At 46.7% G+C, this 25282-nt stretch overlaps 1 protein-coding gene across 2 annotated transcripts in view; it reads right to left on the bottom strand.

The window, feature by feature from the left end:
* The window catches only part of LOC106748061 (RNA-binding protein Musashi homolog Rbp6), a 728960-nt gene that overhangs the window by 264551 nt on the left and 439127 nt on the right, over window positions 1–25282 (bottom strand). For both annotated transcript variants that reach the window (XM_014626258.1, XM_014626262.1), the window contains exon 5: window positions 12325–12366. In XM_014626258.1, coding sequence (XP_014481744.1) covers window positions 12325–12366 — 42 coding nt within the window. The remainder of the gene's footprint in view (window positions 1–12324; window positions 12367–25282) is intronic.

The following is a 25282-nucleotide window of genomic DNA, read 5'->3' as shown; positions in this document are numbered from 1 at the left end:
TTGTACCGCAAAGAAAAGCAATTATTCAATTTATTCTTTTTCTTTTAAGTTGATCCGATCGTGACGTCGAATTCCGTATTTTCTTGTCGATGTATATTTTTTGCATATTTACTTATTGATTATGGATCTTTAAGGTTATTTAACAATTCTATCTTTAAAAAGATGTCTCTACCAAGAGGCATAAAGGGAAATATAGCGCGTATAATATTGCCAGATCTTCGCGTTAACTATCATATATTTAAATCTTTAACAGAAATGGTGCATTTTATATATCAATTTCTAGAAAACTAGATAGTCAACGATCTTATAATTTTTTTTTATAGTACTTCTAAAAATCTCTTTTATCGTCTTCTCGTTTACGTCCGATTGTAAATTTTTGCACGCTGTTTGTATGAATTATACTGTTCGAAATAATTAGAGGAATAATTCGAAATAAATATGCTTCCATAAATGTTATTTAATAAATAATTCAAATATCTGACACCTCTCTCAGTGTCTCCAATTTCAACTTTTAGTAAACACATTTACATAACAACATGAAATTTTTATTATTCATATATTTGGTAAAATTATTCCTCACATACATACACAGTTATTCACTCAGTGCAATTACCGAATTCATCTAGTGTAAATTTTAAATATTATACTTCGAAATTATACGTAAAGATTTAACTAGTTAATATGAAAAACGAACTAGAAAAGCAATTAAAAAAGCTTTAAATATATAAATGATTCTGAAGCGAAGTGTTTATTTTGCAAGCTGTTTTCATTACATATATTGTAGAATAAATGATATCTCGCAGAACTCAGAGTGTCAACAATTTGCGAATAATACGAACTCGTATTCATTTCATTAACGTTTTCATTAATAATATTGTCAAAGCTGAGTTATCGTTCGTTCTAAGTAATCGTATTATTGTCGGCCGTTTATGAATTCACCGTTTCCTACCATTTCTCTTGTTTACGGTAACTCGATATTTTCGTCGTTATTCTCAAACGTCTCTGCACATATTTAGTTACAGAAAAACATACGTCTTACGTATAAACTTACAAAGAACGGTTCGAATAAAAGAGAGTGCGCGTAATATAAACAATTTCCCGATTTAATTCTATCACACGATGTTTGCTAGCAAGAAAAAAGACAACAAACACGCGTGCACCGAAAAGACTGTTTTTTGTTTCATGTTCTTACCTCGATTCGTTCGCGAGTTTCGGCCGTTCGAAGTTTCTATTGGCGATTCGCTCGCACGTTCGGAGCGTGAATTCACGCGCGTGAACGGCCACATGGCCGTGCGATCACACATTTATTACACGCGTAAATAAATTAATTAAACATGCAGTGTGAGGACAAATTAATTTAACATGCGCGTTAGAACAAATTAATTTAACATGCGCGTTAGAACAAATTAATTTAACATGCGCGTTAGAACATTGTAAAGACGTCCCGACACAAATTAGTCCGCCATAATTTTTTCTACGTTGAACTCATGTCGCGTAATCAATCTTTTTGCGTCGCGATTATGCGAAATGATCCCCGGACAAATATGGCGGACAAATCTGAGCTTCGCTGAAGCCACTATATGTGAAAATATTACGCCGCTTTTAGATTACCTCGTTCGCTCGCTACGTGGATTAATTTTGAGAGAAAGACCAGGGTTTTCATTTTTCAATTTGACACATGAAGTATAATTCTTTATGAAAAATATAAAGGTCAGGAGCGTAAAATTAGAGTCTCTTGGTCTCTTCACAACTTCATTCGTTACGGAGATAAAAATTTCAAATGAAGTATATTTTACTCGCGTATTCGTTGATAGATTTTACGACTGCGGCTGCTTCTAATTATCAATTTATTATGCTTTTCGCTTAGCGACTACGCGAAATGATCTTCGCAGAAGCACACTGAGAAAAAAGTACTTGAAAATTTATTTGTGGGATATAAATTCCGGGAATTAAGTAAAATAAGGTTTATTTCTGTGAAGTCTTCCGGTAATGCCAATATATATCATGTCGCAATAAACATCAAACAGATTCGTAAATTCCAATTTCGCTTTTCGTCGATCGAATCCGAGTAGATCCCGTTCCGAGATGAATCGAAGCTCTCCGTATTGACGCCTTGCGAACCGTTAACCGGCGTTAAAACGTGAATATTAATCGCGAGTGCAGCGAATATAAGCGAAGTGCAATCAACGCAGGACGAGCTGGACGTTACCACGGACTTCCGGATGCAGCGACCGAGTTTCGTGAGCGGACCAGCCTGGACACGTCGTCGTCGGTAGATATCAGCGCGAATTGGTGAGCTAATTTCAAGGCTCACGGAGCAAACGTATAATGTAGTTCCCGCGCACTTGTAAATCGCATTTGATTTTTTTCACGGAGAGAGAGAGAGAGAGAGAGAGAGAGAGAGAGCAAGGGCAACGCTGCTTATATCTTTAACACGAAAAATTTACTCCATAGAGGTGAAAAGTCACTCCAATTCGAGTTACTTGGCTATCACTCTATTTTTCGAGTGGAAATTTCGCTCCAAGAAATTTAGAGAGTACTTTCAACGAACATTCCGGCAATGTAATATTCTGCAATTGAAATCATACCGTCGACATATCAGCTGATTGTTGCATAAGGCGGTAATTTAAGAAATCAATCGACAACGTCAACTGCGCTTTGAAAATCAATAAGGGGAGGGCAGATCGGTACGTCCGAAATTACGCACGAAACTGCCAACAACTGTTAATCACGCACGACTCGGGTGCTATCGCGATCCCGATATTTTCGTATTTTCGGCTCGAGTTCCTTGAATATTGACGTCCGCCACTGAAGTTCGCGTTGCATAAAGCTCGCGTCTGCTCTGACACCGCGCGAACGAGACGCCGACGATTAGAATTACGCCGTGCGACAATCAAACGCGCGTATTTCCTAAATTACGTTGCGTCCGGACCACCCGTTACGTACGCATATGCATACGCGCATAAGACAGAGGAGCGAGGGGCTGGGCGCGCATCACGTATAGCTATACATTATCTAGCAGCCATTTCGGGTGGCATCATGGCGTGGCCGCCGGAGTTTACGGGCTGCTCCATCACGCGAGAGCTTAGCTTATCTCAATGCGACACAACATATCTGAGGCTTCCGTCTCCCGCCGGCGGGAAAACTACTGTCGGTCGCGACAGGTGGTGCCTTCGGAGCAGCCCGCGGTCAAAGGATACGCGGGCTCAGCCGGCCGCTCGTTTTAGGAAGTTCCGTCGAAGATTAACTCGGCGATTTATCGCCCGGGGGAAGGTAGATTCGGACGCGGTATAGCTGCGGAAGTGGCTGATCATTAACCGGGGGCTATCGCCGTCGTTCCGCGCGATGGTAATTCGTACAATGACTTACCCGATCCCCTCCCCTATCCAGCCTCTTGATATCGGCAGAATTTTCCTTACTATTCATAACCCCCGAACGAAGTCGTATTATCCGCGTTCTCCTCACGATGCAATTACAAAGTAAATACCAGCTTAATCATTTATGGCCGACTGTTGTAGAATAATAGTGTCGTCGGGATTTATTAGCACAATAATTCGTATTTAATAGCTTACCCGTCCCTACCCCCGGCCTTTATGTCCGTTCCTTTATTATTCGAATTTTTCTTATTACTGTTATCCGGGCGAAGCGTCGTATCGTTCGAGTTTTCCTTACGGTATGCGATTAGAAAGTAAATGTCAGACCGTCATCGTCAGTATCGACTGTTATGTAGCATCGTTGTCGAGATTCATTAGCATGAAACCGACATCGACGGCAAGATGAGTTAGCGAAAGATACTGTTACCGACTATATTTTTCTAACATCGATATTCGGATAAGGGTATGCGTCTCCGTAACACCGGCAGAGATCGATACTCAAACTAACCAACCGAACGCGATGCATTCCGATGAGCAAGCTTGCAAAATCATCCGAGCATTAGCGTGGTCGCGCGCGACCGCAAAAAGCATCACACTAATATCGCCGAAAATAGCGCGCTCTCGACATCTCCGCGCGACCTCGAAGACCGGCATTTCCTTTTTCCCACTCCCAAGCTCTCCCCCGAGAGTCGGCGCGACCGTGAGACGCGGGGGAGCGCGAGTAGCGGCGAACAATCTCTGCCTCCGCTCTCTCAGCCGGGGACCTTCGGGGACGAAGGAGTGACATTGCGCGGCAGAGTGGAGACGCCACTTACGCCGCGCAAACATTCCACCTCCGGGTCATGTCGTCCCCCTTTTTCCGTGTTTCTCGTCCGTATAGCCGGAAGGCCCGCCAACTAGTAGGAAAGTAGGCGCGTCAGAACGGCGGAAGAAGCGAAGGCTGCGACGGAAGGTTGCGCGGGGTTTCTCCTCGGGGTCGGCCTGTGTCCACAAGGTGCCGAGATGGGCGCGGACGAGCGGAGGGAACCGGAAAGGGGGGGGGGTCTTCGTCGTAGAGTACACAGTCGCCATAACCGACGAGTCGTCGCGCTGAATGACCCGGGCGTGTATAAAATGCATGGGATTTCACTCTAATGCCGACCAGGGAGTTTGCCCGAGAGCGTATTTAGCCCCGGCAGATGTATGTAACAGGTCCCTTTTGAGCCAGCCGGCGAGAGACGAAATGGGACCGGGGCCGGGCCAAAGGATGTGCACACATCCGTAATCCTTGCTCCGCTCGGAATTACGAATAGGCCTCGTGGGAGAACCCCGATAACGCCGGCCGATCCTTAACGCTCAACCCCGACGACTTTCGCTTCGCTTTATAATCTGACGCGTCGCACCCCACACACGAGGGTAGCTGTCCGCTGACACACGGAAATCGCGAATAATCGTTATCGTTTCTCCACCGATGCAAGGTTCGCCAACCCTCTTCGCCGAATGATCGTTCGAATGATCGAATCACTCTCGCCCGTCTTCCGCGTGCGTTTACGTGTTCATTGCACCGCTACCAGAAGATCCAGAGAGCCCCGGTTCTTGCCGCTTAATATTTCGCGATTCTTCATCCCTTCATCATCCCGAACTGATTAAGTTTTCACGAGTGAGCTTCCGCGCGTAGCTTGAGCGCCGCGCCGTCACTACAATCTACATGGAAATCGCGATGATGGGAGGGCTAGCATGGCGAGGAATCTTCAACGCGGTTAACATTAAATGATATTTCTCTGGTAGAATTAACATCGCGCACGCCAGAGAGAGAAAAAGAGAGAGAGAGAAATGGAGAGAAAGGAGGGTGAGTGGGGAGGAGTGGAGGGCGAGAGGGGAAGGGAAGCAAAGAAAGAAAATATTACAATCGTCCGGCGGAGTAACGTATGAGCTTCAATTTAAATATTCATGAAATCTCCATGGTTTGCTGATTACGCCACGTTCTATGCTAGATATATCTAAAATCTCTTTTATTATGCCGCAAAATTAACCTTTAACTAGTTGAACTACCAGTCCCCGCCCCTCCCCTTGTCGCGCCTCTCCACCCGCGATGAGAGCGCATATAATATTATTCCGCTAAATCCTCGTCGCGCGCGCACCTAAAGTTAAAGTTTAATCACGCTGGAAGCAGAACTTCGCACCGGCTAAAGATACAATGCTCACCTGTGACTATAGAAGTGTGGACTACCAATAGCTAACTTCAGACTGGCAGCCAAGATGTGTCGCGCCACCAATTGAATACGGAAATTAAAATTCCGTTTGTTGAGTTTATTTATGGACGGTAGCAATCCACAGCAATCAATTTATTATTATTGAAGCGGTGAAATGCAGCAAGAATTAAGATCGACAACACTTAAATATTACTATCGGATACATTTTGTTAGCACAGCGATAAATGGGAAGAGCGGGGCACTGGCAGTTTCCATGCTTCTATAGTCAAAGACGCTTGCAATCTTGAACTACCCTCACATCCTGGCGTCCACTCGATCGCATCACCTCGATTACATCGGACGCGTGATTTTTTTGGCGCAGCCTCAAATCATTCTCTCTCGAATATACCGGGAAAGGAGGAAAGTCGGCATCGCCTCGCGGATGCTCTTCTGGGAAGTTAGTAGCGCGACGTGTAAAGTTCCGCGCGATCCGGATTTCACGTGCGCGCATGTCGAGGAAAAGAACGCAGACACAGGGGGACGAGAAGCCGGGGAATTCCGCGTGCGAGACGAAGTCAAACAAATCATATAAAATAACGTTAAGGCGCGCGACGGAGGGGCGTCGCGCGCGATCGGGGGCTGCCGGGTATCGACGAGATATATACTTGGCGCCCCGCTCGAGTCGAGTGGGTGGATATCTCTCGACGAAGGAAACAAAACGGGTTCGTGAAAGGAGGAGTACGCGGGGCGGCTGTGAGGGCACGTAGGCGGTGGAGGAAACGTCGCTTCGTGTGGTGGACGAAGGGGGACAAGAGAGAGGGAGAGAGAGAGAGAGAGAGAGAGAGGAAGACAGAGCGGTGTGCGAAGGGAAGCTGAACACCCTGGGGAGCCGACAGCTCGTTACGCGAGACGTGGTGCAACTATCCCGGCTTTCCCATCCTCTCTTCCTAGATTCCCCTCTTCGCTCCACCTCCGTCTCCTCCACCTCTTTCTCCTTTCTTTCACTTGGATCTATCTCCGTCTCTCGTCTGCTGCACTCTTCTCGCCTCTCTCTCTCTCTCTCTCCCTCTCTGTCGCTTTCTCCGTCGCTCCGGCTCGCATCTCTATTTTCTCTCCGTTCTCGGCGATACCTCTCGAGCTTACGACGGTCGGAGTAATGTTCCTCACCCACCTCCTCCTTCCATCGCCTGCCCGTATGTAGCGCCTGTGTATCTTGCGTGTACGTATTACTACTCAGTAACAAGTGGGTATTATACCGGGGTTGGCGATGCCATTACTGTCCCGAGCGGCCCGGCTGTCCCGACTAAGGGGACGGCGTCGCGCCATCGATGGCGAGCGCACGGTTTATGCGTCGCGCTAGTTACCCGTCGTCCCTTACACCCTCTCTCCTCGCCGTCGGCTCGCCATAGTTTTCCAGATCGTGGTTACGACGCGAGTTATCGCGCCGTGCTATCGCGCCGCCGAGAGAGGAAGAGAGAGCGAACGTGCTTTCTCCTCGGCTAACTGAATTTACGCAAAAGTACCCCTCCGCGGTTGCAACGCACTCGCGACGCCCGTCCTTACCAATGAAATGGAATACGTGATTACGCGGGTTGAAATTTTAACTATCCGCTCTCTCTCTCTCTCTCTCTCTCTCTCGCCGCCGCCAAGTCCACGCGTCTCGGGATTAACGTTGATTACTTGGCACGTCGGAATTCCCCGTCGATATCGCGCACCGCCTCTCTCCCGGCGAGAAATGAAAAAGCGAAATAGGATCATTTACGGCCCCGGGGCCTCTCTATTAACTCGTCCACGTCAAACCTTTTCGAGAAGTTCCCCCCTGTACGCTGAGTACTTCGAGCTTTATCCGCGAGCAACGTAATAACACGAACGAATAATTTTGACGACGTCCTTTCGTGCGAACGATATTTAATCCTTTCTCCGAGAGTGGATGCTCCGCCGCAGACCGCGCGTCGTATATTCCCGATTAAAAATGGGTTTCTAGTTGCCGCGAGCGTCCCATTCGTTTCTTCGGCCACAAAACTTCCAGACAATTATCCGAAGTACACCTCGTATTTTTCCGAAAAGCGGTAAAAATCCTTGCCGACTCCCTTTTTTCGTGCGTTCGCCGCGAAAGGAGCGCGCGCGCGCAGCGGTGGTCGCGACGGAGCGACGAGCAGAGAGAGAGAGAGAGAGAGAGAGGAGGGCGCGGTAATGACTGTCGCTACTTTTCCGCCGTGTCGGAAGCGCATTGCGCCATTTCCGTCAGACCGGAAGTGCGGTAACAAAGCGCTTCCGGCGTGCGGTCTCAAGGAGGTTGTTACGACGAGCGCGAGCTCGCGCGCGCTCACGGGAACACTCGGTGACATTTCAATGAACTTTGCGGCGGGTACCGTTCTCTTCCTAAAGTTCAGTGGGTCTAACGTGCGTTTCGGGTGTTGACGAACCGGCGGTATTAAGTGTCCTATTGTGCGGCTTCGCGAGCGAGCGATATTAACTCGACTGCCGCGGCGATTCCACCGAGGCGGAATCCACGCGCCGTGTGTAGCCGAGCAAAATCCTGAGCCATTAAACCTCGTACTCTTACGACGAGAAAAGACATTCGTTAGTCGAACGAGCTGCGCAGTAGGGCGCATGAGAGAGGAACGGGCTCTCGTTTCCGCGGCACGCGCTGCATGTCGTTGAGCGCGACGCGCGCGTGTCACAAATCACGGAAATTGTCGCGAGAAATTGTCGCGGGTTACATTGGGATCGTTATTCCGGGGAATAACAACGTATTCGTGCGCTGCGAGAGAATTGGTCTGGGAAGCTCTCCTCCTCGTTGGCCACCGCGTATCTTTCTTTTTTTTATGCATCGAACAGTCATTTGTGCAACGAAAAGTCAAAAAGCTTGTGAAAATTCCATCTTTGATTTGGAGAATCAGAATCTTTAGTATTTCTTCATTTTATACATTTTCATACACTTCAATGCAATATAAAAAATGTCGTGATAAAAATTATTATGCTAAAATATTTTATTAGAATATTTTCTCTGTATACTTTATAATATTTTATAATATTTCAACGTGATAATTCTAACACCCTAAAATTGTAAATAATAATGTTAGCGCTGAAATATTACACTACCAAGGCTCCGTAAGTAATACATGAAGGAACAAAGGCAAATGAAAGCCAACCGCTGTTGTTGGCGCGTGATGAATTTTTCTTCTTTAATTTATCACGTGCGCTTTTTCAATTTAACACTTTGTCGAGCAATTTTACCTTCCCTCTAGATTTGAATTGCCGCACCCAACATCTATGGACGGCTATTAAATCATATATTATCATTCTTATTAGTTCACGGAGAAGAATATTTCGCTGGCACAATAAATTTGTCAGTTACCGTTGTAACGGAAGGAAGATTTGTTATACGGAAAAAATAATCTTGCTGTTGTAGCATAACGTCGTTGCGACAACACTAACATTTACTTGGTATAACCAAATTATCCCGCTGTCCGCCTATCTAGCAAATAGCAATTAATACTCTTAATAAATTTTTATGCTGTCCAAACATATCTTTCTTGCTGTCACCATAGTAACTGACAAATATGCTATGCCGGCGAAACATTTTTCTCCGCGTTGTTTACCATCAGAGCCTTCGTACACACAATATCTTTCTTCGCTTTTTAATATAGCACATTATTCCTCTATATAACCGTGTAAAGCAGATTTGCTTTGTTCATGCAGACGTCGAAAGAGAAATGATCCCGCGGTGATACAAGCGCGACGCTGGTAGCGAGCGCGACAAGTCCGCAGTTGTCTGTTCCGTCTAATTTGCAGTTACGATCACGCGCGTTTCCGTCGATACGACCCCATCCGAGCGCGGTGAAACGAAGGAAAGGAACGTTTCTTCTCTAAAGAGCGACTGCAGACTCGCGAATTGCGCGTTACCGTATCGCGCGAATCGCGCCAAACACACGCGAGCGGGAGGGCCGGTTTCCTGGCACTGCCTCCGATCGCAAAGCGCGGCATAACTTTTTCAGAGACTTCGCGCAGTGCGAAGGCGCGGAATAAAGGTGGTGGTCTAGGAGCTCGCTGTTATTTTATGAAAATTGCATCTCCCGTGCGTTCGCTATCCGCCTTCCGAAGCGGCAGACGCGCGTACGCGCACGTTACACCGCTAAAATGTATTACATGCATCGCGTGCGATTAATGCGTCTGTTGTGTTATTTCGAATACCGTGCATTCGCGCATCTGCTTGCACGCGGCCCGCGGGATAAATTTCATATACCGTATTCCCGAAAGAGAGAGGGGGGGGGGAGAGAGAGAGAGATAGAGCGCGCTCCCTGCAATCTGAAAATTCCAGTTACAGAATCTGAAAATTCCGGTTACGGACTCTCTGTTCATACGAATCGGCCGATTCGCGTATCACGTTGCGAATCGCCAAATTGTATCATCCAATTCATGTGGAAAAATATAATAACCCAGAAAGCATGATAATATACTAATGATATATTAATGACGTATTAATGACGTGAAATGCGTATTATTGACGTATTAATAGCGTCGGGGGGGGGAGTTCGTTGGGAAGTAACGCGCGATTAAATTTGGGATCCCGAGGCTTAATAAGATCACCATCAATCCGAGCGGCTTTGCATTCGAGTAGAGGGAGTACTTAGAATCACCAAGAGAGAAAGAGAGAGGGAGAAGAGTAGTTACTCGGACGTAAAAGGTAAAATTAATATTTTCGACGTTGAATCGTTCCCAAGACTTGCCCGCGCTGAAAAGTTACGCGCACACCCCCGTCGTCCTACGTCGTATCTCGCAAACACTTTATTTCTCACGATTAAAGTTCTGAAGTCGCGGTACGAAATTTTGGCAGACATTCGCCGTCCGTGATAAATAAGATCTGCTCGGAACTTCCAACGCGCAAGGTCGTCCTCACGTAACACAAAAGCAAGTGACATTTGTCCCGGCCACGAGTCTCTGTATGAAAAGAGCGTCCTATTTTTCACGATTCAAGATTTTCTTTTCCTCGACTCGCGCGCGCGTGCGGTGACGCGAACGCCGTTCTTCGATCTCGTCGAGATTGCCCACGCGACGCGTCCCGATTGTCGGGACTCGCGCGATTAACGGCGGCGGCGTCCACTGTGTCGTGATTTCGGCGTACGCGTCGTAAATTATGTCCCTTCGGATTCTACCACCGAAATAAAACGCTGGTCATCAGAGGTCGAGTGATGGGGTTGGAGAAAAGGGGAAGGCTGGGCGCGCGCACGCGTCGTAAAAACGTAAAAATGTGCGACGGTAGGCAAAGGTAGGAGAATAGCGCCGAGTGAGACACAGAGAGTCCGGCGAGCAGAAAGAGTGAGAGAATGGGGCAAAAGGATACAGAGAAAGAGAGAGAGAAAGAGAGAGAGCGCTACCATGGGGATGGGATCGGCAAGGACGGAGGGAATGGGCACAATTAAAATTAGCGCAATTCAGTCACTCGCCGGTAATTCGCGTGCCTGGCATTTATATTATTAAGTCGCGCGAATTTCTCTCGCCACTTCGCGCCCCCGTCATCACTGTGTGTGTGTGTGTGTGTGTGCGTGCGCTCGCACTACCACCCTCATCCTCTCTCTCTCTCTCTGTGTATCAGTCTAACCCCTCTCACGCGCGCACTTTTCACATCGTCCTTTCCCGCGCGTTTTCTCGATGCGACCGAACTCGTCGCTTCGTTGCCGCGATTATCCGCGCAGCAAGGAAGTAATTCCGGGTTTCGAAGTGAATTACGTCTAATTGCTCTTATTGCGAGGACGAGACGGCTTTATTATTCCCTCTTCAATCTCGCCCTCCGACCGCGCCGTCATTCGACTTTTCAAGCTCTCTCTCTCCCTCCTCCGCGCCCGGCTACACTGCCGCCGCCGCCGCCGCGTTTCCACGTCCATGCTTTTTCCACATGCGGCAAAAACACCGCGTTCCAAATGAACGTAGCTCGAGCCCGGCTGCGAGTAATTCTCGTTAACCCGCTATTTCACTTCGCCGCGCCGCCGTCGGCCGGAGAGATTGGTATGATAAACGTCAGCTCGTTCGCGAATGGACGAACCGTTCCGAATCTCCGCGTTAGAGCCGTTTCCGATAAAGTTTGCACCCGTGATTTCCGGCGCTAATATTTACGGGATTAAGCCACTGATAGGACCGGAAATGTAATATCTTTCCGCCAATAGCTTCGCGATGCTATTGCACGCTGTGCCGCAGATATTTTTTTACAAATTACTTCTCGCTCGCCATTCATAGCATTCTCGCGACCGTCAAACTTTCACATGGAAAAATCCTCCCTTGCGATTATGAAATATTGAACGCAACATGCAAAAAGAATCGGATTATATATAATGTAATATTTTTCTCTCAATAGCTTCGTGGTGCTATTGCATATCGCGCCGTCGATATTTTCTATAAATCACTCTTCTGTCGCCGCTCGCGGAACTTTGTTTTTCAATATTCGCAGGGAAAATTTCCCACCGCGCGATTATGATATATCAAATATAATGCAATAAAGAATCGGATTATAATAACAGTAGAGAAAGTGCGGGTAATATGGAATACCTATTTTTAGCCTGTCAAGTGTCGCAATGTAGCTAAACGAAATCCACTAAAAGAGCACGTTATAGAAAAAAACGAAAAAAACATTTGGCATTAAAATTCAACTGCAAAATAATTTCAATTACCTTTAATAGTTTTCGATTTATCTTAGAAAAACCTTAGGGTATTCCATAATACTCGCACTTCCTCTACAGCTTTTAAGAGAGATTTTTCGTGCCAAAAGTCGGTTCGCTTACCTTTGGATGTGTTCTCCTAGGAAACGCTACCTTTGGGTCGATCTGAAACAAGAGAACAGCGAGGTTGAGAAGGTAAAATTCCTTCGAGCTTGATAGACACAAAAATATCGCGAGGCGACGATGAAAATCTACGTTTAGCAACTCGCGTTACTTCAAGTTCCGCGACGGATAAGTCTCGAACTACCTCCTCGTGACCTTTCTCCCCCTCCCTTTCCTCGTGCACCACCTCTCGAGCTCCGAGGGAGGATGCAACCGCGAAAAGAACATTACACGGCGCACGCGAATCCAAACTCGGAAACAAATCTTATTCGCTCGCGAATACTCGCGGCGTCCGGCCGCGCCGCAGAGAGAGAGAAACAAATATGAAAATACGCATTATACGCTAGCGCAGTGGGAAAACGCGGAAAAGGTAGGAAACAGGAATGGACGAACGAACAAAGGGGGAGGTTCTCGCCGGACTGTTTTCCCAGTTGAAATCCCCATTACAATTAATTACATAGTAATAAAGAGTAGGTGCTCGAGAACTCCGAGTCGACTAACCGAACTCTCGGTTGCCCTCGCTGCCGCCGTCGCCGCCGAGCGGCGGAGCCGCCTCTTTTCACTTCGCGGACGATCCCGAGGGGGATGAACACATCGGCTAAGTCGGACGTAAGCGCACCTTACGTTCCGCGTTCCGGCTAAAAAGCAAAGGCTGGAACCGTCCAGAGAAACCCGAAAAACTTCCGCGCGCGAACGCGACAGCCGCGTAAATTTCCAAGCCGGCGGACCGACCCACTCGAACGCTCCCCTCTTTGTTCCCCAATTTCTTCTCGAACATTTTCGAGCATTTGCCACGGAAAGATGTGTGAATTCCGATCGATGGGCGTGTCGAATAACACGGGTGTTAAGGTAGTTGGTTCGCGACAATATTCGAAAGGTAATTAGAACAATTGTTAGAGAGATTGTTAGAAAAGTAATTAGAAAGTTCATTCAAATTCGGGTAATATGCAAAACAGTTCTGAAATGAGAATCGGTATAACAAAACACGACATAATGATCCAAAAATGCAGTTGTTGAGCGCTTATATCTCATATAATGTATAATCCAAAATGGAATATTTCGACCGCAGAATGCAGTCTTCGGTTAAAATAAATTTTCGATAAAAGTACGGCTATGAAGTTAAATGGAGATCATATCAGTCACTCCGTATCCAATAAACAGTGCTTCAGTGCTACCGAAAACGGTTATTCTTCAGTCGAAACGTGCCAATTTTGTATACGTTGTATTACATATTAACGCTTAACTATTGCATTCTTGGCTCTTTATGTCGTGTGTTATTAAATTGGTAATTAACAGAACACGATAAAACTCGACAAATCTGTGCTAAATTGCTAATAAATCAAGTATCTTCGCAACGTGAGGATTTATACTGGATTCCCACACTAATCGCGAAGCGAGATGACGGTCATTTGATAACTCCTGTGTGTCACAGATTCGAGTGTCGCGTCACGCACTATCCCAAATATCCATCTAGAATATTTCCGAGTACGTCCTGCTCATCAAAGGACCTAATCTCGAATTCCCGAACTGTTGCCGGTTTCGAGCGGTGAATAGGTCTATTTCTGCTGATTAGTGATGCTTTCGGATCACACGACTTCACCATTAGGGCCGCCACTGCTATCACGTTTTCCTTTTGACCGACCTAGTCCTGGCTCTGGTATTTTTTAACCGCCGTTTCATCCCGCCTGTCCCAGTCCGCCGTGCATTTGTAATCGATATCGGCAAAGCGATGACATTAAGTTTACGCGAATCGTACATTTTTGTTACACTGCTAATACGTGAAGTAATTTCCGTAGAAATGTACTTTACGGACGTGTTTTATCCCTTATAAGCTGCAGGAGAAAAAAAGGAGCCCAAGTCGATATAATTATATTATTTTAATTTTATATCATTATTTTAAATTATTTTTTATTCTATATCTATTTTACAATTTTATATTATTTTAATTTACTGTTTTATATATATATATATATATATAACAGTAATATATATATATATATATATAACAGTTATATATATATATATATATATATATGTGTGTGTGTGTGTTAGCAAAGCAAAGAGGTTCTTGTGAATATCGCCGAGACTTTTTACAAAGTAAACAGAACATTCAGAATTGCACGATGTTTAACTACGCGATCACGCTCGTCGGGAGTTCCCATTACAGCGCTATTGTCCGCGTTCGCGGAGCTACCCCGAACCGGAAAATCTCGATCTCCCGTTTCTCCGTCTCGCGCCTTCGCGAGACAACGATCGCGACCTCGAATTATTTTATCGAGTCTGTGCGAGTTTCTCAGCGCGCGCGCGCGCGCGTGCTCGCTTGTAATTAGCTCTGAGAGCGCGCGCGCCACTTAAAAAAAGAGAGGAAAGGAGAAAAAGAAAGAAGGAGGAAAGAGTATATTCTTGTGCGCGCGGGCGAACAAGGGAGCCGAGGGGGCGAGTTTTTCTACCCTTGCGCGCGGGCTCCCTCGCAACGAAGAGCGGCCGGCACCCCGGGCGGTGGAAGCCACGAACGTGGTAATGACAAGCAAGAGAACCCGCCCTCCCGCCACCGCCGCCACCGCCATCANCGCCACCGCCATCAGCACCGTCACCGTCATCATCCACCCCGACGACGCGGCTCTCTCTCTCTCTCTCTCTCTCTCTGTACTCGGGAACCACTCCCGTTTGCATAATCCCCTACGGCGAAGTTCACACCGGTCGCTCGCACGCTCCCGGACGAGAGGCGTCTCGACGTCGTCCTCGTATTCGTCGTCGTCGTTGGCGATGAGAGACAGGAGACGAGAGAAAGAGGAGAAGAGATAGGGGGAGTCTTTCCGCCGTTCTTTCGCTTTGGTAATACCTCTTCTTCTGATCTCGCCTTCCGATACGCGGAAGAGATGGGCGGGGATGAAGGAAGTGCCTCTCAAACTTCGCTACTGCACCCACAGGAGCTATTTGCAACGGATTTCGCGGTACACGTCGTACGCCGGATACGAAGTTGCGAGCTACGACTATGGTTCGGATATATCAGTATGTTGAAACTGGAACACAGCAGCCAGTGACACGCCTGGGCTCGTGGAGGTGCCGGAGCGAATGACGCGACCGGGATTCGGCGGACGTTAATCAGCCGAGAGCTGCTTCTTGGTGATGTTCGGCAAATAATTCGATTTCGATAGATCGTCTTCCTCGCTGACTATACATTTCTACTATGGTCGTTCTTATTGCTTCAATTCGTACGGTAGCTTCTTTACGTATCGTTGCGCGTTATTCAGATAAAATTCAACGTACTTGTATCGAAGGATTTGTCCTCAAGCACAAGGTGCTCTTTCGAAAATTGGGACACTACGAGGATATCGTTAGAACTTTGCACGAACGAGTCTATTATCCGACGAGTTCTGAAGTGAAATTTATAATGTAGCTATCTTTGACCGATAGAAGCCAAACTTTCAACTCGAGACCCTCCGCCGCGGTGTCGAAATTGCACGGCGCAGTGATAGATAGCGTGGCGAACGATATCTGCCTCTTCGTATCACTTTCCTCCATCTGATGTAATAGACGTTTGTCAACTAGACGCGATTCGTGGCCGCTCAGTCGATCAACGTGAGGGCCTTCGATGTTCTATTCATTCGATTCGTTTCACCGAACGATGGTCTCGCGCGGACAGAACAGGGAGTCGGCTGCGAGATATAGAAAGTGAGAGGCGACGGAGGGAGAGAGAGGGGAGCGAGAAAGAAAAATAGAGGAAGAGAGAGGGAGGGAAACGTAGGCACGTGGAAACTAAGGAAAGAAAGAAAACGTCGTCGGGAACGGAGAGATAGCATTACCGAGAAAAATCGAGAGGCTCGAAGCCATTTTCGCAAACATAACCCAGTTACCCGATATCTCGCGAAATGATCGGCCGCCAACCATCGTCGTCGTCTTCTTCGTCGTCTTCCTCATCGTCGGTGGCGACGACGACGACGACGATAGAAATTCAATCTGGTTGGCACGCCTGGAAATTGGAAGAGCCACCTACCCCTGGATGCTTCCACCCTGAAGGGGCGCGGTAGAAAGGAGAGTCTCGAGTCGGATCGGGAGCATTTGGAAAAGTAATTCACGACGCCATTCTTCGCAACTACCCCTCTTCCCTTCCGCCGTGTCCCGTCGCCATCCCCGTCGCGACCGTAAGCGGTCTCGCTCCGAAACCTCAATCCACTACTCCCCCTCCCCCTCCCACTCGCTCTCTCCTCGCCCGATGCGAACTGCATCCGCGGATAACGCGAACGAGAAATTTCACAGGCGAACTCGCGCTAATTCCGTAGGAATTCGAATGCTGGTTAAACTGTTATACGAGGTATGTGGCCGTGCGCTCGTACCAAAGACAGAGGAGACGCGGAAATGGCCGTGGAGGCCGTATAACGTTAAAGTTTCAATTATAACGGCGAGAATGAATGACTCGCGGGCTCGAATTGCGAGGGTTGCGCGGGATTCCAAAGCAGTGTACACGCGGGAACGTACGAGCCGTTTGTCTTTCGGAGCGGACGAAATTTATTTTTGACAATCTCACGTCGACGTCTCGCACGCTCTCTCGGCGATATCGATAACCGTCGTGTCGTTCGCGACGTTCCAACGTGGACGCTGTCTTCGTCGCTCCGGTGGAACTAGGAGCAGGTAAGATAACAGGAAAATGTCGCGAGAAATCGTTCATTTCTCGACGGGATTCTTCGCGGCGAGGGCATCCTCGGCTTATTTATCCGCCACGCGGCTTCTATTTTCACGCGGTGAGCTTTTCCGCCGGCTCGTTAGCTATTTAAACAGAGAGAGAGAGAGAGAGAGTGCTTATAATTTATTTCCATCCTGTGTGACGTCTCTCCAACGTTCGGGCAACATCGAACTAGCGCGAACAGAGAGGCGGCATCGACGTCGACGTCGTCGATAGAGACAGCGAGAATTCATCGGCGATGTCATATTTGGCGATGTGGGAGTTTGGAGACGAGAATTATTATTAAATTTCGGAGACCGCCGATTCGTTTCCATCCCCCGACATCGGCGGCGCACGGTGCGGTGGTGGCGTTTGCCCGCCTCAAATATCCGATTAATTCGCCCGGCAAATTAAAGGCAAATACGCGACTGCGATTTTGCAACTGATCATTTCCACCGTGCCGGACAGTCGGTGTTTTTTATCGTTTCCTTCCCGCTATTTCATTGTCGTCGTCGTCGTCGCCGGCATCATGACGAGGGAGGCATTTTACCCAAGGACGTTTATGGGGAAGAAACGCTTATGAGGAGACGTGACCTTCCACGGATTCATTAACTTTTAGGAAAGATTATTAGAGGTTAAATCTTTTTTACGATCTGGACGGGCAAGCGGTAAGGCCGATTCTATCTTTCTCGAAAACTCGAGAACGACTACCGTGCCGAAAATCCAAATATGTGGCAAGTATACACTTATGTGTAAAATTACACATTTATATGTGTAATTTGATTTTCCATGTAAAATTCACGCACACATTACCGCACAGAGAAAAAATGTACACATTGAAACTGTGTGATTTAACACATCTCATTGTATATTGTGTACGATATGATACATAATATAAGATGTGAAGGAATATGTACTTCCAATTAATCTAAATTTGTAACAAATACACATAAATAAAACAACTTTACATATTTAGATCCTATTATAGTGAGTTTTGCGTATGATTATAGGAAAAAGTATATTACACTTTTCGGCAAAAGTTCAGTAAAAAGTTCTACCTAACCAATATCTAATTTTTAATGTTCTCTCTAATTAAAAAAATACAATAAATATCTTTTCTAGATAATAATAATTATTAAAAAAATTTATAATACGTTTACGTTTTACATACGTTTACATATAATTTACATATACGTTTACATATATGTTTGAAAAAGTTATGTATTATCTATAAAATTCAACATTTATACGTTTGATTAATTTTATATATTTTTTGTTAAAAAAGATGAGAGAGAATAACGAAATATGAAATCCTTACACATAAATCACACGTTTTAAATGTGTGATTTAATATGTAAGCGCGTAAAATGTACACATTTAAATACACAAAATAACATAGATGAAACGTGTAGCAAAATAACGCGCATAAAAATGCGTTAAAACTGACTACACGATTTCACACACATGAATGTATTACATAATGAATATTAATATCAGTTATTTGAAACTTGTCTCAAACTTGCCTGAAATTTCTCTCTCATGTAAGACACTGCGACCTGAATTTACAGTGAGATTTTATAATAGGTCTTTCAATTGAATCACATATGACACGTATGACGTTATGTTTGTGATCGTAATTCCACCGAAAAGCTCACATCTAATTCCGAGTTCAAATCTGAGTATCTCGTTTGAGACAAATTTCAAATGATGACTGTCAATGCTTACTTAACAGACTTTGCAAACAGAATCTTGTTTCGTTATTCTTGTCGTCGATCCGACAAAACTCAACAGAGATCTCTCTCAATGGATCTCTCGCAATGGAGAATTTACAAAAGTGCACGATTCCATGCTTGATTTTAATCCATGGACTCTTGTCAGCGCGTTCGCCCGCTATAACTCGAATCTTTGAACGAAAGGCGGCTGCCTTTGTAATCCGCGCGCTTTTTTCTCCTAGTTTCATGATGACGGAACATCGTCGTTTCATTCCCATCCATCTCGTCCCTCACCTAACTTTACACGTCCGCGGGTGCGCGTCGTACAGGAAGTATTATCTGCAAGCTGTCCGGTTACAAGAGATGTCTCATCGTTGAAGTCGCACCAATATCTTAAACCGTTAATTAAAGATAGGATAGACTATTTGACATATTCGAAGCTTCCAAACTGCTGTATAATTCAACATTTGCCGATGAATTTCGAAGATTTGAAGTCAAATTATTCGAAACTTCGAACTCCACTCGAAAAATTCGAAATCACGAAGATGTTAGAACTAATTTTAGGGAGTGCAACAAAATACTGTGCAGTTAGAGAATATCAGTTTAACCTAGACAACATTCTAAAACATCATAAAGACGTTTTTTAGATAATAAAACGTTCAAGAAGCGTACTCCTTTAGCCAACTAGCCCCGGTCTTTTCTATTCGCCGCAATCTTACCACGTTTCTCTAACATCAGATATTTCCGATCGCATCCCAAATCCTTCCAAGAGCGATCAAGGTCTAAGATTTCTTCGTTTGTTCGCTTTCTCGGCCGTGATTGAAAAAAAAATCGCGGTATCTAAACACCGACGAGAGAGTGTTGTAATTTCACAGAACTTACGGACCTCCCCCCCCCCTCCCACGCTTGTGGTATATATATTCATAAAATAAAGCTCGCGTCATACGGTGACGCACTAAAATAAAAAAAAAAAGAAAAATAGGGGAAAGCAAAAAGGGAGGAAAAAGCTCCACAGCGCCGACTATTATTCTTTTCATGCAACTGCGGATTGCAACGCGCCGGGCAAGTGACTACGCTATATACACTGGCGGATCGGGCGGTCAGTTATTACGCGGGACTGAGCGATTGCTTTTAATATTCGCGCCAGCTGCGTACCAAGGCCCCCCTGCGCCTTGTTCACTTCACGATTCCGCCGCGACTACCGTCAAGATGTATAGGCCGATAAAAATGGACTCCCGCTTCGATTCGGCGCACATTATTTTCCGCGAGCGAGCGAGCGAGCGAGGGAGAGCGCGCGACGAATGCGTCGTTATTGCGATGTCGGCCCTCGAGGCGAGCCCGCGGAAATTCTCGCCAATGGAAATCCCGCTGGACGACGAAAGAGTCTCGCTTAATGCGGTTTCATCGTTCGGCGGCGCGGGCTGAAATTTTTAACGGGACTTGGGCGCTTTCGCAAAAAGTGGGGAAAAAAGAGAAAAAAAAGCCAATTGCGTCAGTGAGGGCGCGAATTACAGTGTTTTTTCTCTCGTGCCGTATACGTGCTAATCAGAAGGGAGAAGGGAGGATATTATATCGCTCTCGCGCTGTGAGAGAGATCGGTCGTTGGAGAGCCATCGGCCAGATTCATCCCGAATTGTCAGTCGCGCGAATTATCACGCCTCGCGTTCGGATGGTGGACGCGAACCCGTCTGTAAAGATATTCTACATCTTATTTGAAGTCCCGACGGCAGGCGCTTGTTTCATTTTTAGAGCAGCTCGCTCGCACGATTCTTTGGATTTTTAATAACAAGGCTTGTCAGAAGTCTCCCCGACAGCGTCACCGACATTCGGCGCCAACCAATATCGCGGCATGATGTACCCTTTAACGGCTGCCATCTGCTGGATGGCTCTTTTACACCGACGGCAATAGAGTGGAAAGAAATATGAGAACGAATAGGTAATGATTAAAAGTTGCAAAGAGAGTTACACAGAGTGTCTCGGAATCAATGTGTGTCCGTAAAACGACTCATTGGCACGTTCTAAAATGAAAGTTCAAGTACAAAAACGTCGAGCGAGGTCCTTATTCATAGCATTTTTCAACTTTTAACGTAACACATCTTTGTAACTAAAACCTAAAGCAAACTTTTGTAAAAGTAAAGTCCACCTGAGATTGATCTAAGAAAATAATTTTCTTTATTTTATTTATTTTATTTATCTATAAAAATCAACTTTAAAAATCCATAAACATTATCAAAACGGTATGGCAATTATTATTAAAGAAATCATTTATGGACCGAACAGCTCGCTTCGCATGGGAATCAAAAGATTCATCGATATCTTGACATTTTCGTACTTGAACTTTCGCCTTAGAATAGAAGAACTTTAAAGAATTGGTCATGTTGAGGATATACATTGGTTTTAAGACACCCTGCGCACAGCGCGTGATTATGAATAGTCGTCGTACGCAGAGCTCTGCGAAGTCGACATAAAATCGAAATGAAACATCGACGCACGGAATCATTTATCCGGACAGCCCGGCACGTTACATGTATCGCGGAAGGACAGGTTCGAGGTGACGGCAGGTGCGATAAAAAATCCACTAGACAGGTTTAAGATCGACAGCACGGCACGGAATTCATGACGCTCGAATATGAAGGTCTGTGAAATTCAACGACTCGGAGTAACGGGAATCTGATATTCCGGAGCAGACAATGAATATCTCAGCGTCCGTCGAAGCTCCGTTGAGTCGTCATTTTCACAGATTACTTCGTGCAAGTGCGTCATCGATTCGCCGGTCATTCGATCTGCCGGCCGGTCGGTCGCTCGATCAGACGGCCGAGCGCGATCGTCGGCGGCAACTTCATCTTCGGCGAACAATGAGACCCCCACTGTCGATTCCGCGGACATCGGGATCTCGCAGGCCAAGTTATCGAAGGGTCAAAACGGGCGGGGGGGAAGGGGCTATTCCGGAAACGATCTCGAGAAACTCCGGCGTCGCGGCGCGTAACGGCAACAACGAAAAGCAGAGAGAGAGAGAGAGAGAGAGAGAGAGACGTTGCCTCGTTGCGCGACCGGCGAGGTCGGGACGAACAGTGACAAAACAATTAAGCAACTCATAACTGCCTGGCACAGACGCTCTCCGGACACCGTTCTCCGCACCGAGCTTGCGTCAAAGTGTCACGGGCAACGAGGTCTACCAGACCGAACCGAAATTGCAACTCGCGAGGGCGTGTAGCGGGCATAATATCCCTTCGCAAACTCGCATCTCGCCGTCGCGGAAGAAGGATACCGCCACCGGAAACTCGGAGAGTTTACCGAATGGTTGGGAAGCATCGACACACTCGCGCCGAAATTTCGCGCGCCCGCGCCCACGCACGGGATATAACAAGCGCGACCCGGCAAGACGAAGTAACGAGACGTCGCTCGCCGCGGATCTGTGGAGTCGTCTCGCGAAAACGTGATCCGGGAGAGTCTCACGGACTTCGTTTCGCAGCGCGCGCCGCAACGGAGGATCATTAGCCGGAAAGTAAAAGTGATTCGTAGCGAACACAGCCGTGAGGGTATGCTCAATCCGAGATTGCGCGTCGGATAACAAGGATGATAATCACACCCTGTCCATCGGAGCGCCCGGTAAGAGCGGACATCCGACAGTCCCGTCTGGCGGATGAAATGGCGCCAACAAATACCGCACAAAGAACGGCGAATGTTGGAAAGAAGGAAGGAGGAACACACGTGGGCGAGCGAACGCTGATGTTTCCCGTTTCTATTGGGATACCTCGAGAGGGCTTTTGTACGGGACGAAGGAATTCGACAGGGTTGAATCGGGAGCGAGGTTGGCGGCGAAGAAACGGCAGTAGAAAACGACGAGTGAGCGAGTCTTGGAGGAATTACCGAAAGCGTTTCATGCTCTCCCTGCCGGTGACGCCGCTCGCCCGGCACGTCAATGCTCCCGGGCGATAAAGTGCTTTTCTTTACGAAGCCACCATCCGTCGCACAAGCGCGGGCAATCAGGCGACAATGGCTCGTAAATTCGAGCCAATCAGGAGGGAAAGCCGAGACGTGACCGCGACCACGGCGCGCGATATTGCTTATGAATTATTTAAGCGGCCGGAACAACAGAGCGCTTCCGTCTCCCGTTCGTCTCTTTCTCTTTCTCTCCCCCTCCCCCTCAATCTCTCTCTCTCTCTCCCTCTCTCCGCGTTTTGATTTCGCACGGCGGGATATTTCGCACTCGCGACGCCGACAATCCTGTTCCGCCGGATAGGCGCGCCAGAATCTGTCTAAACGAAGCGACCGCTTCTCCCGCTTCTTCTTTTCCATGAGATATCTTAGTATTTTTAATTAGACCGTAAGAAACAAACTTGGATTAAATTCGAATAAAACTGAAGCCATGATCCTTGGGACGATTAGATACTTAAAGGATATCAATTTGTATGAACTTCCAGTAATATACATTCAACATGTTTAACTGTTAAAATAACACATTTATACTTCAGTGTCGAATGTACTTAATTTTGTGTTAATTTTTTACATAATATTTGTGCTACTTATCAACATATTCACTTTGTGCTAGATTAATACAAAAAATTTGAGTAGACCGGACATGAGAAATGTGTTAAATTTAACACTAAGTTTTTTACTGTGTAATTTTTATTCAGATTTTAGACATCGTTATTTTTTCTCTTTCTTTTTGAAACTACCTAAGGCATGCGTACTATCATTATATTAACTTGAAAAACGTATTCGCATGATCATAGGCTTTAGGGGATTCGTCCCATAGCGCGAATAAATGTACGCTCTTTCTCTCTTTTTCTCCCTCTCTATCAGCGTAATGTGCTTTAACCGCTCGCGCCGTCTTCTTCCGCGATCATTTGTAGGCTAGACGGGAGTTTCGACGGTGATTTTTATGATCAATCACATCCTTCTCGCGTCTCATAAATATCGTGTAAACAAAACGGCGGATGAAAACACGAGACACTGAAGATTCGGAAAAGTCGAGGGCGTGAAATATCGGGGTTCGCGAGGTGAGTCCGACAACCGCATGTCGCCAGCAATTCGGGAGCGTTCGCGAGCAAGAAGGCGAACTATGCAATTAACCGACAAGTTCCGACTTCGATGATCGAGGACACGCTTTCGCGTTTCCCCAACATGCTCCCCCAATTCCTGACTGCCTAACGGCTTACTTCGTGGGAAAGCCCGCAGCGTCTCCCCCGGTTCTCCCGACTCTGGATTATTGCACATTGTCCGTGAGACACCGCCCGAGAACTCACCATTGATTTTCTAACGATTACTTAAGACTTTCCCCACAGAGCTTCGTTCGCGAACTTGCACGATGGATTATAATGTTTTTCTTCGCTAACTATCTCTCCGCCGTCTCTCCCGTGTGTATTTTCCATGCGCCATTAAGTCCCACATTTGGAACCAAGTCACCGAAGAGAGAGGAGCGTCGTGTTAACTCTTAAAACTGCGAACTCCGCTATTCAGCGACAACGAAATTCTCGTCGCGCAGCGTTTCTCGAACAAGTATATGTACGATGATAATTCTCGACCCCCCCTTAGTTTTTCCTATAATTCCACTCTTGGCTCGACTGTTTCTATTTCTTTATCTTTACTCGATACTTTTACATCTCCTGTTTTAATCATTCACTTCTTTTATTTTTACTCGTGAGAAACAAGTAAATTATCATTTTCTCGGTACAACAGTCTGAAGATTTCGCGTGCTCGTGAAGCTATTAATTCGCATCGTACCCTCATATGTTCGCCCGAGATCCTCAAGTTGAGCCTCGGTCTCATTACACAAATTGGCACAGCGCTAGACTCATGTAGCGTGAAAAACCCCTCGCGCAAACTTCTCCCCGTTACTGCGCAGCACGTCGCGTCCGGAACTTTTATTCGTGTCGAATCTTCCCCATCTGCGTCGCGAGCTCGCGCGCGCGCTTCCTCCGAGGAGAAGAAGCGACCGAGCGAGGTGAAAGCAAAACGCGCGATTCAGGAAGCTCTCGCGCGCGTCGCTGATTACATTCGTAATTATTATGACGTGTTAATACGCGCGTAGCAGCCGCTCAGCGAGCTCAATAGATCCCCCAGCCAGTTCTCCTTCACTCACCTTCCGCGGCTGAAGAAAGACAGAGAGAGAGAGAGAGAGAGAGAGACGCGAATCGAGCCGTGCGTTATACCGTCTCCCCCGCAGAAACATTCCCGCCCTGACGAGCTTTGTGCTCTCTCTCCGAATGCCTAGCACGCATCTCGTCCTCTCCCTACGCCTGCGATTCTCTCCCTTCGTACTTTCCATTTTGACGTCACGTCCCGCCTTAAACGATAACGCTTACCTCGGAGTATCTCCGTCCGCGCATCCAACGCCTCGTTAACGTCGCTCCCATCGATCTCGGCTGACCCTGACCTCGCTTCGAACATGCCCGATAACCGGAAATTGGTACGTTAAGGAAACAGGCGTCGCCCTGCTAACTCCGAGACGAGCCGTGACGGAAGTATCATCTTGGCGTTTTATTGTAAATTCACCATCTCCTCTCTCTCTCTCTCTCTCTCTCTCTCTCTCTCTCTCTCT

Source organism: Dinoponera quadriceps, unplaced genomic scaffold (genome assembly GCF_001313825.1).
Source record: "Dinoponera quadriceps isolate SergipeBrazil2010 unplaced genomic scaffold, ASM131382v1 scaffold163, whole genome shotgun sequence".
Lineage (NCBI taxonomy): Eukaryota > Metazoa > Arthropoda > Insecta > Hymenoptera > Formicidae > Dinoponera > Dinoponera quadriceps.
Note: the sequence above shows the minus strand (reverse complement) of the source record. Positions and strands in the feature narration are given on the sequence as shown.